The sequence below is a fragment of the Phyllobates terribilis genome, unplaced genomic scaffold (genome assembly GCF_046119375.1).
Source record: "Phyllobates terribilis strain yellow unplaced genomic scaffold, ASM4611937v1 Scaffold_9__5_contigs__length_417890890, whole genome shotgun sequence".
NCBI classification, from domain to species: domain Eukaryota; kingdom Metazoa; phylum Chordata; class Amphibia; order Anura; family Dendrobatidae; genus Phyllobates; species Phyllobates terribilis.
The window spans coordinates 209885455-209905831 of NW_027362769.1; the positions used below are offsets into that span (position 1 = coordinate 209885455).

General features: G+C 43.5%; 1 protein-coding gene across 2 annotated transcripts in view; it reads left to right on the plus strand.

Annotated features, from left to right (window-relative positions):
• The window catches only part of LOC141162018 (palmitoleoyl-protein carboxylesterase notum2-like), a 60639-nt gene extending 40805 nt beyond the window's left edge, over nt 1–19834 (plus strand). The window contains exons 8-12 of one of the 2 annotated variants that reach the window (XM_073647641.1): nt 7857–8045; nt 8524–8624; nt 10202–10349; nt 12145–12192; nt 14860–19834. In XM_073647641.1, the coding sequence (XP_073503742.1) occupies nt 7857–8045; nt 8524–8624; nt 10202–10349; nt 12145–12192; nt 14860–15163 (790 nt within the window). In that variant the 3' untranslated portion in view covers nt 15164–19834. The remainder of the gene's footprint in view (nt 1–7856; nt 8046–8523; nt 8625–10201; nt 10350–12144; nt 12193–14859) is intronic. The other variant, XM_073647640.1, reaches the window with a different exon arrangement.
• Nucleotides 19835–20377: the final 543 nt, after the last annotated feature.

Sequence of the window (20377 nt, forward strand, 5' to 3'; positions counted from 1 at the left end):
TTGTTGAAGTTCCCGGACCTGCTTGACCCTCATGGGGATTAGAATGAGGCTTCGGCAACTGACTATATAAGCCAGAAGCCTCTGGTTTTCCCAGTCGAGACTTAAAGTAACACGGCTGGACCAGGGGCCAGTCCCCTTCTTGCGGCCTACGATCCTTCTGTCTCCTGACAGATTCGGGGCGTACGGGTGCCGTCTTGCACTCGCCGTACCCCCTAGGATCCCTTCTTTAGATCGGAGCCTACTCCTCTGCTCCCCACCTGGGCCTCTAGGACTGGGCCCTGCTTGTGGAGCAGAGCTCCTAAAGAGAGTCTGCTCCCTGAGTGACTTCTCCCACTTCTCAACTGTTCTGACCTGCTACCCTAAGATGGCTTCCCTTTATATACCTACTTCTATGGTGCTCCCCTAAACTGCTTCCTCCACCCACACCCACTACTGGTTCCCCCTACCTCTGGGTTCCCCCCCCACTCCAGCCAGGGACAGAGCTCAGCAGGAAACACATTGTATCTTGCTCTTCCAGCCAGCCTGGAGTAGTGTAGTGTTGGATGCAAGTGTTGTTGGGGTTCCGGGCAGCACTCCCTCCTTACCTGAGAGAAGGGGATACACACCTCTGGGTGAGGTGCAGTACCTCTGTGGCGACTGAACCCTCAGGGGTGCCACAGTTCCAATAACAGCTATCCTAGAATTCTTACAGAGGGGTTTGGAACAGGGCCTGGCCACAAGTACCTTGAAAGTCCAAGTTGGGGCGCTGGGAGCCCTATACAACTTTGATCTGGCCAGGGATAGATGGGTATCTAGGTTCATTAAGGAATCATCCAGATCCCGACCCATCCCCTCTAGAAATACTGCCCCTTGGGATTTAAACTTGGTCTTTTCAGCTTTAACAAAGGCCCCTTTTGAACCTCTGTCAGGAGCGTCCCTAAAAATCCTATCCCTCAAGACAGAGCTTTTAGTAGCTCACATCTGCAGGTAGGGTCAGTGATATTCAGGCTGTATCTGCAAGCCCTCCCTTCACACAAATCTTGGAGGATAGGGTTACTCTGAGAACTGACCCTGCCTACCTACCAAAAGTGGCATCAAGATTCCACAGGTCTCAGGAAATCGGCCTACCTTCTTTCTGCCCCAATCCTAGGAACAAGAAAGAGCGAGACTTGCATACGCTAGATGTCAGAAGGTGCCTAATCCGTTACCTAGAGGCGACACGAGTGTAGGGAGGATAGTTCTCTCTGTTTGCTTTCAGGGCTCTCGTAAGGGGAAATAAGCTTCTAAGGGCACGCTGGCCAGATGGCTAAGGGAAGCCATCACACTGGCGTACTACTCACGTGGGGAAGCCGCCCCGGAGAAACTGAAGGCCCGCTTAACAAGAGCGGGGGCAGCCTCCTGGGTGGAAAAGGCCGGTGCCACAATAGAGCAGATATGTAGAGTGGCAACCTGGTCTCCCCCCTCCCCCTCCCCTCTACTTTCTTCAATCACTACCAGCTAGACTTAACCTCTTCTTCAGACCTTACTTTCGGGAGAAGGGTTCTGGAAGCTGTGGTTCCCTAATGATTCACCTCTCTGTAATTCTCTCCGTGGTGCCGTCATGGGGGGGGAAGGAGAAAGACTTAGTTACTTACCGGTAACGGGATTTCTCAGAGTCCATGATGGCACCCGTACATTCCCTCCCTTCACGTGTGGGTGCACACACTTATTAGTTGCCCATATGTAGTCTCACGTGGTGTTTCTGATAAGTTTCTTAAAAATGTTACATTTTGTGTTCCTAATCTGGTGGTCCTCTCATGCTCTGTAAACAACTGATGCAGAAGAGAGGTGCAGCCCTTTTTATCTGTAGGTTTCCTGTCCTTGAAGGGCGGATCCCCTCTCTCCGTGGTGCCGTCGTGGACTCTGAGAAATCCCGTTACCGGTAAGTAACTACGTCTTTTGTATTGTCCTATCCATATTTATAGTGTGGCTGTATCTGATGATCATGGTCCATAGATATCCATCTTTCTGTGTATGATCATCTATATATGTGTAATCTGGAACAAATTATCTGAATCTAGGCTTCATTCAGACGTCCATGAATCGTGTACCTGGTCTGTGTTTTTCATGGATAGAACACATTGTAGTCTAAGGCTGTTCACTGGTCTTATTTTTTTTTTTCATATGAGAACATGGGGGTACGTGCACACGTTAAATATTTGGTACAGAAATGTATGCACCATTTTTGCACCTCTTGGCAGTAAAAACGCTGCGTAAAATAGTGTGTGTGTGTGTGTGTGTGTGTGTGTGTGTGTGTGTGTGTGTGTGTGTGTGTGTGTGTGTGTGTTTGTTTTTTTTTTTTTTTTTTTTCTGTCATGTGAAATACAGCACAAGGGACCTGTGCTCAGTATGGGGGGGACCCTGTGCGCAAGATGAGGATCATGTCTGCAATATGGGGGACGTGGATGGGGGACCATGTCTGCAATATGGGGGACGTGGATGGGGGACCATGTCTGCAATATGGGGGACGTGGATGGGGGGGACCATGTCTGCAATATGAGGGACGTGGATGGGGGACCATGTCTGCTATATGGGGGACCATGTCTGCAATATGGGGGACCTGGATGGGGGACCATGTCTGCAATATGGGGGACCATGTCTGCAATATGGGGGAAGGGGGAAGACCGGGGTGTAAGTACTTTCAGAGCAAGGAATCCGGAACTGCCGGGGCCGTGCCTCTGGTTGCAGGGGGAAGACAAACTGCGAGCACAGGAGTCAGGTGACTGGGAAGCTGGGTGCGTTTCCAGAGTGAGAGCGGGGAGGTCAGGTGACCGGGGAACTGGTGGTGTGGCTAGACAGAGAAGAGACTAGGACGTTTGCGTGAGAAAGCGGAGCTGGGTCCTACTCAGCAGAGCAGTGTGAGAGGGTCCAGGCTCCTGGCTGCAATACTTGGAGCAAGATCCGAGTGCAGTGGACTGGAGGAGTCAAGCCGACTAGAGGGAGAAGAGACGCAGGGTCCGTGGACCCGATCACGTGAGGTGCCGTGTTATGGACTAGGGACTCAGCGGGTAAAACCGGAGACCGCCCGCTGCCACCAGAATACGGAGCATTGTTTGGGCGGGGACGGCAGAAAAAATCAACACCGGCATCAGCTGACAACTGCCTTGTGAGGAGCAAGAGTCAGCTAAGTGAAAAAACTGTCGATTATAACCGGTTCTACTCTGCTACATCTAGTTAAACTGTGAACTGTTAGTAATAGACTTTTACCTGCTACTTCCCTTGTTTTTTCCCCATATTTTCCCCTGTTACTCCCTGCATGGAGGTTGACCCTGTTATCATAAACTTCCCCTGTTTATTAACCCCATATTGGCTGCTCTGTTTGTGTCACTGCATCTAAAGTACCCGTGTTACATCTGCAATATGCGGGACCATGTCTTTGCATTGTCCAAATTTGTCGATTTCTCAGCATGCAGCTTTGTTACAGTGAAAACTTGACACATGAAACTGCTAACCTTCTGCACTAGGTGGCAGTATACAACCTGTCTTCAAATGACATGGAAAATATATATTTTTGTACCGTGTTAGCCAGTAGATAGAAAAATATTTAGATTTGAGAGTCCTTAGTGGGCGATGCCTTTTAATGACTAACTGAAAAGAAGGTATCAACCACTGAGGACTCTCAAATCGAAAAATTTTTCGAATAACATCTCATTTATTGCAAAAAATTGCATTACAATTATCTGAATGTATTTCATCACAAGTGCATCTGCTTTGGTAACTAGACAAGAATTGCAGAATGACCGCTAAACTGGCCCTAGGCATTAAGCGGTTTTGTCCTTAGATCAGGCCGACACTGAGACAGGTTCATGGTGTAAGTATTAAGGATGATGTCCAGACCAGTAGCTAGTCTCCTGACCTACAGCCTGAAACGCGTGAGGTTACGAAGCTTGCGTCAGAGACCACGGCTACCGCCTCTCACCCAGCCAAACCAGTTCTCACACTTTGCACTGACGAGGGGCAGTACCTGGAAACAGTATCTACAAATTGAGATTCTGAATTTGGCTTTTATCCATTCCTAAGTCATGTGACAAGGCTCGTTAAAGGGTCGACATTGACTTTTAGGATCACTACTTCCTATAGGTGGCACTAGAGTTCTAGTTCTCTTCCTCTCTGAAAAGACTATTTGCAGCTACATAGTCAGGGATTCACAGGATCCCAATTACTCAGAGACCACCCACTGTGATCTCTTGAGCAAACAGCTCTCTGCCCCCTAGCATCCAGACAATTGCACAATTGGCTGACGAATATAGGAGGCTGCAGGCTGTTCTCTCTAAGTAATTATCAGCAAGCTAGCAGTGAGCCTACGGCATACACACCACCTGCCAACGCATGGCATATATGTATATCCCCTCGTACGATCACTAATAGCCTCACGATAACCCACTTAATATTATTTGCTGCCACCACCGATCAATTTTAAAATATAATACAGGGCTGATCGGACACCTGCTTTCTGGTAGAATATATGGCTTCGGGGGAGCAATGATTACCGGAGAAAAGAAACAGGACTATTAAATTTTATATTTAATCCAAAATGGAAGCAGTTTTTATGAAAAATATACAAAAGGTTTTAGAAAGGAGACATTACGGTACAGAAAATGAAAAGGATTAATAAAAGACTTACTATACAGATTGCTGTTTGCAGTTTAGCTGGAGGGAAGGCACTCCAATTTGACTGTTATCGATAGGGATCCCTTGCTTGTAGAATATATACCTCTCTGCAATGGGTATGGACCCATCTTCAGGTGGGTCTTTCATGCTGAAGGGGGGACCTGCCCACACACTCCCTGTGATGACATCACGTGGGCGGGGCTCCACTCTTCATGTTTTTATTAAAATATCTAACTTTCGCAACAACTTGTTGGTTGAGTACAGATGCGCGTGAGTGATACCATATTTTCCATTACGAATTTCTTTCTTTAGAGACCACACAGGGCATAGCTGCTGTTATTTTGTACTTTTGCATTACAGATTTGGAAAATTATGCGTATTGTTCCTTAGCTGACCTTGCCACTAAAAACGTGTGCCATTATTATTGGAAGTATAGAAATTCCGATATTCCATATTTCGTATCGGTGCCGGCAAGACTGTAGATTTTTGTTGCGCAAAAAAAGGGGATGCCCTGGGGGTGAGAGCATTCTTTTGAAGCCAGGAATTGTATCCTTATCATGTACGTGTATATCGCAAGCCTGTGCCACTAGGAAATGCATTCCTATGTTAATTTGAATGGACTATTGAGCTTCTTTTACTCTGACAGATGGTTAAGTGAGTGGGGGGGGGGGGCTTCAGGTGGAGAGAGAGATTTTCTTAATATTTTCTATGACATACATCACTGCACATTAGCCAATCGGTGAGCTCAGTGGCTCTGCCCAAGTAGAGAGATGGCCCTCCTGAGTGCCCCTGAGCTCACTGATTGGCTGCTGCGCTGTCGACATGATGACTACAGCCAATACCAGACAACGGGAACAGCTCTGGGGATGGCGAGTAAAGTCCGATTTGTTTTTTGCAACAAATTGTCCCAGAGCACCAGGATTTTCTAAAAGGGGCAACCCCTTCTTAAAATCACTCCATTCTTATTCTATTGTGTACAGCTTTTTTGGTAAAGTCACCAGCCATCTCAGCACTTGCAGGCTTCCTAGGGCAAGGAGTGCGCACTTGCACGCTATTTGCTATATAGCTAGCGTGCGATGCTCTGAGACCGGGTGGACCTGACCAGCCTCGGTGCCCTTGCGCTTCTCCAATGTCGTGCTGTCAAAACTGCCTCTGCTAGAGTGTACTTTTCGGGTCGGTTGTTCAGCCATGCCATTTACCCAAACTGTCAATCTTCAGAAGTCCACCTTCCTCAAGCATAAAGGAAACCAAAAGGCAGAGGAGCAGGGCGCTGCAGTAGAACAAACATGAGTAACCCCCGCTCACCCTTCAATGGATTCCATTTTTACAATAGAACTCGGTTGTAAAAAAAAGAAAAGTAAAAACCATCCTGGGAATAGCAATAAAATAATGGAAACATTGATGTATACCCACAGAACCGAAGACAAAAGTTCTCTTTGCCTTTGTCTGATAAATGGGGGGGCCTTGGACCTAACGGGCTATAGCCAATGCCATAAGCGTGCACTGCAGACATCGTGAAAAGACCCTCCAGGAGTCTTGTGTCTTCAGTTGAACTTTCTTTTATTAAATGTAAAAAGGAAAAAATGTGCAGCCTGATAGCAGGTTTTATGTTTACCGCCTACACCGCTAGATATCCATTAAGAAGAAAACAACAAGTGATGACTTTATCAGGTCAGCCATGGCATCCAGGTATTGTGTGCCTTCAATGCATACATCTCCTTGAGTTACAAGAGAGAAGCGGACGGATGCATGCAAGTTAGATGGTTTTGATTATACCAGGTAGCTGTGTTATGGTCATAAAAGGACAAACCTTCCACCGCTCTGCATGAATCTACTTCGAAGAGCTTCAAAGAACATGGGGGAACTAAGTAGATTGCAGTTCCCTCAAGTAATGGTACTAGTTCCCATGGGGTAAAAAAAACAGTAAACTTTAATTTGCGTGTGGGAAATTGGCAGCGTATTTCAGTAATTGTACTTTGATCAGATGTCAACCCTTGAAATGCAAAGCACAAAATGTGCCGCGGATTCGCTTTTCCACAACAAAATCCACAGCGTTTTTTTTTTACCCGAAAAGTCCAATGGGGGCGAACAATAAAGATCTTTTAGTTGCAGAAGAGAACAATGGTATCACTAGAAGGGTGAAGTGAGATCCGGAACGCAGTGCTTGGACTGGCCAGAGGCTCTCACGACCCAAGTGTGACAGCTTCATGTATTTCTATGCAGCTGTCACACTTGGGTCGGGACAGCCACCGGCCAGTCCGTGCACTGTTCCGATCTCGCTCCGATTTATACTGACATCAGACTGCGCCTCTGCTACGTGACAAGACTAGCAGTATTCCTAATGGCACATAATGGGTAGAGGGCTTTGTATAGCTGTTGCATTGGCCCGTCAGATACACCACCTGGCTCTGATTGGCAATATGGCCCCTCAACTAGTCTGGTTTCAAAACCCCTTAGAGTATGTGCACATGTTCAGTACTTGCTGAAAAATCTGCTGCATACACTGATGTGTTGGAAGGATGAACTCATTAGTACTAGGAAATCCTTCAGGTTTTGACACAACTACACAGAAAAAAACCACGACAAACGAAACGTGTGCACAAACCCTTGTCTTCCAATCCTTTGTTTTGTTTTTTTTGTTCACAGACCAATTGATTGTAATGGGTAAGTTTTGATCCATGACTTCGATTAAGATCGTCCATTTTTTGATTGTGCACTAAAAACGAATGTTCTCATGTTCAGAGAGGTCTCCATGCCAGTAAACTGTGGGGGAAATGCTAGAGCATGTGGAACATGGACATCTGAATAAGGTCTAAGAGTGTGCTCACATGACCATATAGCGGTAGTCCTTAAATACTGCAGCAGAGTCCTTAAATACTGCAGCAGAGTCCTTAAATACTGCAGCAGAGTCCTTAAATACTGCAGCAGAGTCCTTAAATACTGCAGCAGAGTCCTTAAATATTGCAGCAGAGTGCTGTGTTTTATGGCTATGATTTCCAGGCCAACTGCGGGTCTTTTGACCCTAACGAACAGCCTGATATATACCGGTATGCCTATGAAGCTGATGTTTCAAGCTCGGCTGGGAATTGAAACCTTAACGTGGACCATAAAACAAGGCTACTGTATGGTTGAGTGCCTGCACCCTGTAACGCATGATCTTATGTAATTGCAATTAAGGTAAAAGGTTTCTGGACTTGTCATGTTATATCTTCCTTCATGTGTTCTAGCGCTGGAGGTACTGGAGTCTTGATCAACATAGACAGGGTGGCTTCCTTAGTAGAAGAGTTGACCGCTGATACTGTACAGGTCCGAGGCCTTGTGGATTCTGGATGGTTCCTTGAAAGTAAACATGGAAAATCTGATTGTATGGATGGAGCCTCTTGTGCGCTGACTGACGCCATAAAAAAAGGCTTGAAGTAAGTGACAAAGAAAATCAACAACCCACTAATAATGTCTGACATCATCCATGAGCATGAGTGACCACATATACTACCAGGTCCACCACTGCAAAGTGGTTTTCTCACTAAAAACCTTTTATAAACTATCCTCATTTAGTTTGAAATGATCATTGGGGTGTGACTGATGGGACCTCCAGCTTTTGAGCGTATACAAGGTGTTGGCGTAGTGGTGGCATGCATGACCACCTTTCCATTCACCGCTCGTTTGGAGAGAAAAAACTGAATTGACTGTCTCAGAGAAGTGAATGGAGAGTGGTCATAATGCTACATTTGAGCAAGGGACTTTGGGACCCCCATTCTTGTGATAGGACATTAAGTGTTGGACCACCTCCTATACTTTTGGCGCCAGAGGCCCTTTTCTGTCTACACCTGTACCTGTGTTGTACACATATATAATGAATTTGTAGAATACATTTCCTATACGTTGTCTTTGCAGACTATGGAATGGAGCGCTCCCAGAGAGATGCAGGCAGCAATATAAAAAGGAAGATGAGTGGCAGTGCTTCTATGGCCCAAAGTCATACACCTCAATGAGAAGTAAGCGTCATGGAATATTCTCATTAGGAGCATACAGTAGGCTCCGATTAGCACAAGGGAGATAATCCCATAATGAGGGTTAGGCAGTACACCCACTAAATGTCACCAAGTCAAAGGGTTTATCAGAACTACTATTTTGACAAGTTTGTAGGATTCTGATAGACATGCAGGGCTGTTTGAACACTGCTTATGGCAGTCATAAGTCTGAAGAGGACACCGGTTGTCTTAAAATGGGCTATAAAGTGATAACTGGGACCTAAATATTGTCCTTTCTCCTGAGAAACTCCATGTATAAAAAAGGCAATATCTCGATATTAAATGTAACTACTAAACTTTGTCTGCTTCAGATTTAATGGTGTATATATGACCATCTGTATGTTTTGGGTGAATTTAATGGTGTTGGGTATTGTATTTGGAGCATTTCCATCCTTTCTCCAATTTCATTTTCAATAACTTCTGGGCAGCACTGAGAGAATTATCATCATATAGTCTACAGGGGGTACCAATTGTGGAGAAGGCATATAGGGGATGCTTTTAACCTGTGTGTACCCGGACTATATGAAGTCACTTTTTCCAGAAGTGCATTTGGGAGGTCAGACACTGATGTTAGATGGCTCACAATCTCCATTCTAGTTAATAAGGAAGGTGTTCGTTGACTTCAGGGCTCCATGTTGGTTCAGTTATGTTTAAACCGATCCAACCATGTTTTTCCTGGACCTTGCGTTGTGCATTTGGCACAGTTCTGCAAGAACCAAACTAGTTCTTTGCCCAAACTGTTCACACAAAGTTGAAAGCTACAGTAGATAGAGTTAAGGGAAATTTTGATGTTTTACCATACAAGGCCTTTTGCACAAAGTCAACTGGGGCCAATCTGCAATCTGAAAAATTAATTGCATAGCATTTTCCTTCCTCCAGAAACCTTTACAGTTGGCACAATGTGGTCAGGCAGGTGACTATCTCCTGGGATTCGCCCAACCCAGGCTTGTCAGAGGTCAGATGGAGAAACATCAGACACTTGGCATTGGTGATGTAAGGCTTGTAAGCAGCGGTTCAGCCATAGAAACCCATGTCATGAAGCTCTTGTTGCAGTTTATGTACTGATGTTAATGCCAGAGGAGGTTTGGACTGTGCAGTTATGGAATCAGAAGAGCGTTGGTGACTTTTCTGCAACCTTCTCCTCAGCACTCACTGACCCCTCTTTGTAACTTTTTGTGTTCTCCCTATTAAACCAAAAAACAAGCTGGGATTGCCTGCCATACATGGGCAATCCCTGCATGTATTTTGGATGTCTAACAGCTGTGAAACATGCGGGGCTGGGACTCTAACATGTCTCTTGGGCTCCGCCATACTCTGTGTATACCCGACCACCCAATGCAAACTCTAGTATTGAGCACTTGCCCTCAACACTAGCTGATTTGCTTTGGTGACTGCATGGCAAGGGTCTGGACTTTTCACCATATAGTGTAAAAAGTCTTTGAAAAAGGAACAGTAAAGAACATAATCAATATGTTTTTATTCATCCCTATAAAGTTGTTTTTTTATCTGTTTCCTTGTTCTTATCGTTGTTTGTTTTTCAGCCCCTATCTTTGTGGTTCAATGGCTCTATGATGTTGAACAGCTAAGAATAGAAAATATCCAGACGGACTTCCAGTTCATGACAGCTAATCAGTGGAACAACATACAGGGCGTTGGAAGAGAGCTTAAGAAATCCCTGCGTGAAGTCCCGTAAGAGATAAACCTGTTTCCAGACCAAAGAACTGGAAGAGGCTTCCTTGGCATTTATCCATAGTGACACATGTCACCGGTCTATTCTGGGAGATCTATAACATGTTAAGAGGGGAAAAGACCCAAAATACTAAACGCAATCCACCCATCCCTCTGTATAAAACGTAAAGTTGCCACTAGGGGGCACTATATGTCTGCATTTCTGCAGCTGTAAGTGGCAGACAGCCAGGTTTTTGTAATGTAACTTCGAGGCTATGTATCTGGTTAGGAGGTATCCATCAGAAAAACTGCAATCAACCACTATAAGAATGTATATTAAATATATTGGTGCAGATTTTTGAGCTAAAAATTGTAAGGTTAAGTTGGACATTTTCTTTTAACTTCTTTCTATGAGATTAGAAAAAAAAGTGGCTCCTTACTTGAAGCAGTACCAAGCTTGTCAGTGGGTTATGTGCAGAATTGCTATTCAGTCTCATACAGTATAACTTAATATCGGCCTTTCCTCATACGTGACTGTCCTTTTGATCTGTGGGACATTTTCACTATACAATGTAAATGTATGGTACAAGTTTAAAGGGGTTAGGGACCCGAGGAGAAGACCTATGTAAGCTGAGAGAGCACAGAACTGTTTCTATGTATTTAAAGGGAATGTGTCAGCAGGTTTTGGCTGTGTAATCTGAAGACCGCTGGAGATGGAGGCGGAAACACAAAATTCAGGGATGTCACTTGTCAAAATGCGTGCGGTTTACTACCTGTGAAGGATTTATCACTAAGAGATTAATGTTGCTTTACTACATTAGTCTGGCAACGCCCCCTCCTGTGATAAACAGCTCACTGTCTATGGACTTTGTACAAAGAGAGCCTGGTGTAGGCAGGGTTGGCTCTGGTGTGGGCGGGGTTAGCTTTCTCAGCTCTGCTGCACTGCTAAATCTAAAAGCTCTGATTGTATTAGAACAGCTGCACCCAGTAAACTAAGTGATGCATTGTTTGATTCAGGGTCTCTTTACCTACATCAGGCTGCTCTCAGATGAGGTAGCAAAAACCTGCTGACAGATTCCTTTTAACAGAGAAAATGACTATGCTGCATGGTGGAGCTGATGGATCTTGGCAGATCAGCCAGTAATGTCCTAATGGGGGCCCCGTTTTCCTCTGTAATCAGGGCTCCTATGAAAAGTTGAAAGCTTTAATTTCTTAATTATTCATTTTTTTCTACAGTCTTTTATGACCATGTGGGGGATATAATATTAGATATTTAAATAAAAACTAAGCTACAAATATGCCAGCACCTCCCGCCAGCAAATAAAAACCTGTCACCCTAGCCTCCATCCCTATACATTCTGTGTAGCAAAATGACTGAAATAAAATAGGAAAACCATTCTGATACTTTATTTCTTAAATGTTACAAATTTATATAAGAACTATACATTCACTAACAAAAGAAAAATAATTAGGGTTGTTTAACCACCACATTCACAAAATCACTATAATGTCACCAGTCAATTAGGACCAAAACATTCTGGTTATAAGCGGGTGAATAAATCGAGCTGATCTGCGGTATCATAAAGTGTATTTTGTATCTCACACACACATTTTGCCCCGAAAGATTATAGGAATGTGAAGTTAGGAGAATTATCCCACCATTGGTTTATAAATTAGAGAAAATGTTTAAAAAAAATAAAAAATAAAAAAAGTGCATTTAACTTTATTAATTTGAATAATGAATTTTTATTTCTTTGTATTGCATAATGATGGGGAGTACACCATTCATACACTCTCTTTATCTCCTATATTACAGGGCAGTGTTTGCTCCGGCCTGTTTCTCCCACACACTTATCACAACAAGGTAAGAAGAAATGAAACTTTCCAAATATTCTATACGTTTTCTATAATGTCTAATCTGTCTGTGTTGTCTTGTTTAGAAAAAAGTTTTTACTATGAGATTTTTTTGTTTTATCTACGGTTGTGGGCAAAAGTTTTGAGACTGGCACGAATTTGTGTTTTCACAAAGTTTAGTGTTTTTAAATCTTCAGTTTTTACACTTTTATTGACAAGTGCATCAAGTTTATTCAAAGACTACAATTTTTTTCAGTGTTGATTCTTATTTTTCAAAACTTCTGCCCATCCATCACCCTGGCACATGCTGGATATCGGCTTCTGGGCCAAATCCTGACTGATGGCCAACTCCAAACACTGATTAGGCAAAAATGGGTTATCACAATTTCTGTGTTTTTTGTTTCTCCATCTGATTTTTGAGGATTGACCACAGGTCCTCAATGGGGTTGAGATCTGGGGAGTTTCCTGGCCATGAATCCAGAGTTTCAATGTTTTTTTTTCACCGAGCCACTTAGTTATCACTTTGCCTGGTAATTTGGTGCTCCATCATGCTATAAAAAGCATGTTCATCACCAAATTACTCCTGGATCATTGGGAGAAGTTTAGATCACTTTTTTTTTTCTTTTTTTTTTATACATGGCAGTGTTCTTGGGTAAAATTGAGTGAGCCCACTCCATGGATGAAAAGCCCTCACACATGAATGGTCTCAGGGTGCTCTACTGTTGGCATGACAAAGAGCTCATGATGGCACTCACCTTGTCTTCTCCAGACAATCATTCTTCCAGATGTTCCAAACAGTCTGAAGTAGGCTTTACAGAGGAAAGAACTGTTTCCCAGTCCTCGGCAGTCCAATTCCTGTACTACTTGTACAGTTGCTTTTTTTTTTTTTGAAGAGACTCCAATTTTTCACCATAGTCAAGATATCTGCTTTGTGTTAGTGAAGGAGACTGGAAAATCTGATCTGACTCTGTCCTGCTAACTTTGGTGGCTAGTTAACATGACTCCGTGTTATATATTTGGATTTCCTAGACTTTTAGCCATGCTTATGCATTACTATAAAGAGGTGTTTTACGAGAGGGAGAAACCCCTGGTGGTCAGCAGTCTATGGGAAGTTGCCAGCAGCTACACATTTCTACTGCAAGAAAAATATGATATCATGTGAAATAAAAGGGAAAAATTATGTGTTATCCCCCAGAATGGAAGTCGCTCTCCTCTTTCTAGTCCCGAATAGGATTCTGAGAGCTTATTGTTAGGGGTCATCCTAGCAGGCCAATCTCTTTTAACCAGGAGTAAACGTGCTCAAACACCTTCTAAAAGTTGTTGGCCAAATGCTCATTTAGCCAACAGATTTTTATTTCTTTTTTCCGTCCCAACCATTATGCCACCCCCTCCCTAAAAACACATACATACTGGGTTCAGACAAGTGTGAATGTGTTTTTTCATAGGGAGAGAGGAGTAAGTTGTTGTCAATTTCCATGAGAAAAAAAAAAAAAGATTGTACTGTTCGTTAATGGCTACCTACCTTAAGCTAATGAAATTGCACTAACTTTCATTCAGAAAGTTTCATATCAGGAGGTAATAAATGACTAAATGAAGTTTGAAAATTGATCCGAGGATCGATCTTTCTCTTGTGTGTCTCTCCCAGTAATATAGGCTGGATGTGAGGTCTGTGTGTATCCAGGATGCTGATGTTTTTCAGTATTATTATTATTAATTATAGCGCCATTTATTCCATGGCACTTTACATGTGAAAAAGGGGTATTCATACAAGAACAATTACAATAATCTTGAACACAATGTGACAGCGACTGGTACAGGAGGAGCGAGGGCCGACAATCTACAAGGGATGGGTGCGGATACAGTAGGTGAGGGTAAAGCTGGTCGTGCAACGGTGGTTACTGCAGGTTGTAGGCTTGTCGGAAGAGGTGGGTCTTCAGGCTCCTTTTGAAGGTTTCCACGGTAGGCGAGAGTCTGATATGTTGGGGTAGAGAGTTCCAGAGTAGAGGGGAAGCACGGGAGAAATCTTGTATGCGATTGTGGGAGGAAGAGATAAGAGGGGAGTAGAGAAGGAGATCTTGTGAGGATTGGAGGTTGCGTGCGGGTATGTAACGGGAGACTAGGTCAGAGATATATGGAGGAGATAGGTTGTGAATGGCTTTGTATGTCATAGTTAGGGTTTTGAACTGGAGTCTCTGAGCAATGGGGAGTCAGTGAAGAGATTGGCAGAGAGGAGAGGCCGGGGAATAGCGGGGGGACAGGTGGATTAGTCGGGCTGCAGAGTTTAGGATGGATTGGAGGGGTGCGAGAGTGTTGGAAGGTAGGCCACAGAGCAGGAGGTTGCAGTAGTCGAGGCGGGAGATGATGAGGGTGTGCACTAGTGTTTTTGCGGATTCATGGTTGAGGAATGTGCGGATCCGGGAGATATTTTTGAGTTGGCGTCGGCAGGAAGTGGAAAGGGCTTGGATATGTGGTTTGAACAGTATGTAATAGATCTTCACTTCTGCTATCCAGTTTGTATCCTGCAATTTCCTTTTCGTGTGCTTACCTTTTTAAGTCTATAGACTGTTTTCTTAGCCCTCCTCATGACACTTTTCCCCCCTCCACTGCAGTTGGAACAATATAAAGTCTATGCACCTCTTCAGTTTTCTCTAAGTATGTTCTCTTTTCTTTTTCTTAGCAACTGGTTGAACTTCCAGGTGAAAGGAGTCACTTTATCACGAGCTCTCCAGTGTTGGATAAAAAGTCTCCAGGACCGGAAAGGCCCAAAGACTTCTATCCGTGGATGCCCCTTCCATTTAATCGATAACTGTCAATGGCCGCACTGTAACCCCACATGCCCAGCCCTTCATGATCCGATAACTGGGCAAGAAGTAACCCTATTACAGATGTTTCTCAGACTGAGCATTGAAAATCAAAGGAGAGGACAAGAGCCCAAAGGAGACATGAGTCAACTATTGGCAATGTTGAGGAATGGCGGTTAGCTGGAACATTGACCTTTTTCCTATTTATAATATCCAGGAGATGATCAAAAAATTCCCTCTTTTTATTAGGCCATATGGAACATTTTGGTGTATATTTTTAAATCACATCTATATTGTCATACAGTTTGAAGAGCTGTAAAACATCTAGGACCCCATTTATCAAAACTAAAAGGAAAATCTGGCCTAATTGCCCATAGAAACCAGAGTTCAGCTTTCATTTCTTATACTTCTCTGGCAAGATGAAAGCTGGCCTATGATTGGATACCATGGGCAAAAAACCTTGTGAGGGTTTTGTTTTTAGTTAGTTTTTTTTAATCTGCCCTTTTGTGTTAATCATATGAAATTGATGTTGGAAATGTTAACATTTGTATATTGGTGGTTTTATTCTACATCTCGTGTTCATTTTATTTACTGGTAAACAAAAGATATGTCAGTAGAATGGAGATCACCGATCCCTGCGTGAGTCAAAATAGGAGTGTGATAACCTGGACTAGAAAAACTTATTTTTATTTATTTTTTTCATTTTATAAAACATGTCAAAATTTCACGGTCTGAGTTTGAACCCCAACGCCTCGAATGGCATTGCGTCTCAAGACCCAAACTCAAAAGCTTCATAGACTATCTATGAAGCTGTTGAGCTTGGGTCTGGAGATGCGAGGCCCATCCAGACATTGTGGTACAAACTTGAACTGTGAATATCGGATGTGTGAAACCGACCTAATTATTAGGGAGGAAGCACTGAAGGACTCAAACTATGGGCTATTTTAGAGGTGAGGTATAAAAACAAGGAACATATTTGATAAAGATCATTGAGGTTCTCCTGGCCTACTTCTCATTGTCTACAAATAGTTCTATGAAGAACCTGGTTGGCTTTAAAAATAAATAAAATAAAAAATGCCACCTCTGCTCCTGTAGAGGAACGATTTCTTCATATATATGGCCTGGTGGTCCATGGCGCTACTTTAGATAGACCTTGAGGTTGTTGGGATTCTTCTGCACTGCTATCTACAGATCACAAGTTCTTGGCATTGTGTGAACGTGGGTATCTAGGATTGCGATGGTCAGAAAATGAAGTTTTTAACCATGAGTCAAGCCAAAGCTTGAATCCATATGTGTCTGAAAGGCTCAGTAGTTGGCCTATGGCACACTCAATGACATGCTGGTTGACATTATAAAAGCTGAGTTATGGTTTAGTCAAAAATTGAAATATACCCGATTTTGATTGTGTAACTACTTGTTAAAGGGAGCCTGTCATGCTGGACATGGTATCTGACCTCCAGGCAGGATGTTATAGAGCTGGAGAAGCTGAACAGACCTTTAGGCTATGTGCCCACGATGCAGAAATGAAGCAGAAAATTTCTGCAGCATTTCTGCATCTCCCTGGCAGAAAAAACGCATGCAGATTGTGCATGCGTTTTCCTGCAGAATACATGCGGATTCACATGCAGATTCACATGCGTTTCCACATGCAGATTGACAAGCTCTTTCCAGGCGATTAGCATCACTTGGAAAGAGCTTGACAACTAGGTCACACTATATAAATCCATGCAAACAGCATGGATTTATATAGTGTGACCGTAAAACAGTGCTTAAAATAAAGCTATACTCACCCCCGATTCCCCGGCGTGTGCTGCAGCGCTCCTTCCTGTCTAGTTCCCGGCTGCCGGCATATCGCGAGACACAGCGGTGAAGGGCCTGTGGTCACATGACTGTGACGTCACCGAAGGTCCTTCAGCGCTGCCGGCCTGCAGAGAGAAGCCGTTGGACAGGTGAGTATAAACTTTTTGTTATTTTATTCTTTTTTTCACAGGTACAATGGTACCCAGGTCTGGATGAGAGTCTTCTCTCCTCCAGAACTGGGTACCATCCGCACATAGAGACGCATAGAAGCCGCTTGTACAAATGTACAGACACGCATTATATGCGTCTCAATGCAAGTCGATGGCGCTTCCGCAAAATTAATTAACATGCTGCGGCTTTATGAGTGCTGCAGAACCGCTGCGGAAAAATCTGCAGCATGTGCATTGACATTGCAGAATTCCATTGGGGACCATGGGGTGCGGATTACCATGCGTTTTTGATGCGTTTCCGCTGCATAAGCTCATGAAAAATGCATCGTGTGCACGCAGCCTTATACATTTTTGTGCAAAAACTTTCCGTACAACTTGTATTTTACTTATTGAAATCCCTGGTGTTTTGTATGCAGGAGTCCAGTGGGCGGTCCTACTCGGCATGTACAGTCATACAGGGAAGATGGTCAGTCACTGAGAACTACCAATCACTAGTGGGATTGTCCTCTGGACTCATGTATGTAAACATCAGGAATTCAATGAATAAAATACAGGTTGTACTGAATCTTTTTCAACAAACCGATTATATCCTTGTTCTTGGCTTCACCTTCTCTATACCGTGCTGTCCACAGATCAGACTGCATGTATAGTGGAACAGATCACTATTTTGCACCAATGTTCTTATGTTAGATATTGCAATGCAAGATTTATATAGGAATGAAACATAAGCATAACATAAAAAGCTACACTTTATTAACTAGTAATACAAAGTTGTTTATATAGCTTTGGTGCTTCTTTTCTGACATTTGTTGCCTGGTAGTAAATTTCATTATCATACTGATTGTGCTTGTTATCGCCCCAGGATTTTAATATTGCATATTCCTGTATCATTTTATAATTTGGAATATTTTAATTGTGATCTGATAGAACAAGCGGTTTTAACTCACAAAATGAACAAGGTTGAAGATAAAGAATGAAATGAAGACTGTGTATTGATGGTTGTGTTACTGTTTAGCCTCGAGCTTACTGATACAAGAGGCAATGTGGAAGGAAGGTAGATGGGTGTGTAAGATGCCTAAATGAGGTAGTCGTGGGTGAGCTGTAGCCCATGCTCTTTTTGGCACTCTACAAAGTGTGTCCTCCCTCCGATGTGTTGCTTTTGTATGTGGTGTTTCCCACTTACTTCTGGCCAGCAGGCCTCTTCTGACTCCAGGAATTCCTCTTCTGGAACTAGGACAGCAATGAATTCAGAGGACACAAGGTTCAGAACAACTGGAACTTTACTTAGTAACTAGCAGTATATATAGGCAGATATAAAGGATAAGGCCCAATAGGTTGTCACTTTTCCCACAGGTACTGGATACAACTTTAGCCCTGGTTCCCGATCTAGGTGAAGCATCCCTGCTACTTTCTTCTCTAGCCCTAGGGAATCTTCCTCACCATTGACAGTACATCTGGATCCCATTTCACTCCGCCTGAGTCCTGATTTCTTCTTCAGCCTCGCAGACAATGTGCCACCAGGCTGCGAAGATTGTCTCGAGGTTCCCAGGCTGGCTAAGGGGACTCTTGATGAGAGATTCTCTGGCGATCCACTGGTCGGGATACTAGGTCCACATCTACCCTAGCAGCCCCTATAGAGCCTGTTGGTTTTTGATGTACTGCACACCTAATGACCGACACAACTCACTTCCTGCTTCTGGAAGCTACCATGAGATTCCTAAAGTGCCCACCCACTATGGGCTGTCTTCACACATAGTAGGCATTTAGACTGTGTGAGAGTTAACGGTTAGTGGCAAACTTCACTTTTCACCTACATTCCAGACCGTGACATCTTGTGGCCATTGTGTTTCACTGTGGGCTGCAGTATTAACAAACAGGAACAAAACATTATTCACATTCTGTACTACAACAGCACTGATGTCTTTTGGGGAAACATGGCAGCTGGTCATCTCCTTACAGGTGGGTACTGGAAGTGTGTCAAATAGGACCTGTCACCTTCTCTGAAGTGGGCAGTTTTTCTCTTATTCTATTTCCACTGCTCCTTTCCTTTTTGCTTATTCCATTTTTTTTTTTTTTTTTTTATTAATTTTCCATATGGTTCCAGAGATGGGCAATTTTTCTGTTTTGTTTTTTTTCTCTAAAGGGGTGTGACTCACAGGGTAATAATGGAGAAGCAGTTTAGACATGCCCCAGGGGATCCTGTGAGTCACGCCCCTTGTAAAAAACAATAACAATTGGTCCTAAATGAAAAAAAGTCCAATATGGTGGATTTAAAAAAAAAAAAAAAAAAATCTGATTAGCAGTAGTGTTGAGCGAGCATGCTCGACACTGCTCGGCACTTGCCCGAGCATCACGCTACTCGGGATGTTCGGCGAGCACCGAGCATTTCTGGGTTACTCGGGCGGGAGCTCGGGTCTCCGCCCTACATGTTTGGCGCTCTTTACAGAGCCAATGAGCATGCAAGGATTGCCAGCCAGTCACCGTAATGCCGCAGCCATGTTGTTTGTGGGCATTACAGTGATTGGCTGGCCACACAGCATCACCTCGAGTATTTAAAACCGGGCGCCGCCATCTTGGACACAGTCGCTCCGGATTAGACAGTGTAGGGACAGTGCTGCTAAGCTAGGGAGAGATTTATCCTGCGAAATAGTTAGTGTAGGGTCTGTAAAGGCTGCCAGATCAAACAAACAGTCCTTCTCAGGACTAATATCCATCCCAGATATCAGGCAGACAGGCAGGCTGTATAGGAGACGCAGTGGGGTTATACCAGCAAACGTTGCATTACAGTCCTGTGTGCTCCTGTTTCTGAAATTGCTGGACTTAGCTCCAGGTCTCGGGGGCCAGGAAAAATCCTTTTTTTCCATCTAAATCCTTTTTTTTTCCCTCCTTCACACTGTACAAATACCCATCTTATTAACCTATTGGTGTCGCCCCCCCCCCCCCCCCCAAAAAAAAAAAGTGTGTCTCTGATTTTTCAGACACAAATATATCTGTTGAAAAGAGTCTGGTATAGGCCACAGAAACAGAAGTGTGGTTTTGCAGTTCCACGGTTCAAACCTCTGTATTATCCACTTTTGTGCCTTTTGTATCTAAAAAAAAAAACAGTTTGAGTGTGTCGCTCACTGTTCAGCCGCAAATATATATATTTAAAAAAGTCTGGTATACACCAGTAAATTATAACTGGTTTTGCTGTTTCACTGTAAAAAATCTCTATTATCCTGCTCTTGGCATTTTTTGCCGTAAAAAATAAATAGTGTCTCCTGATTGTTCAGACACAAATACATCTGTTGAAAATAGTCTGGTATACACCAGTAAATTATAACTGTGGTTTTGCTGTTTCACTGTAAAAAATCTCTATTATCCTGCTCTTGGCATTTTTTGCCGTTAAAAATAAATAGTGTCTCCTGATTGTTCAGACACAAAT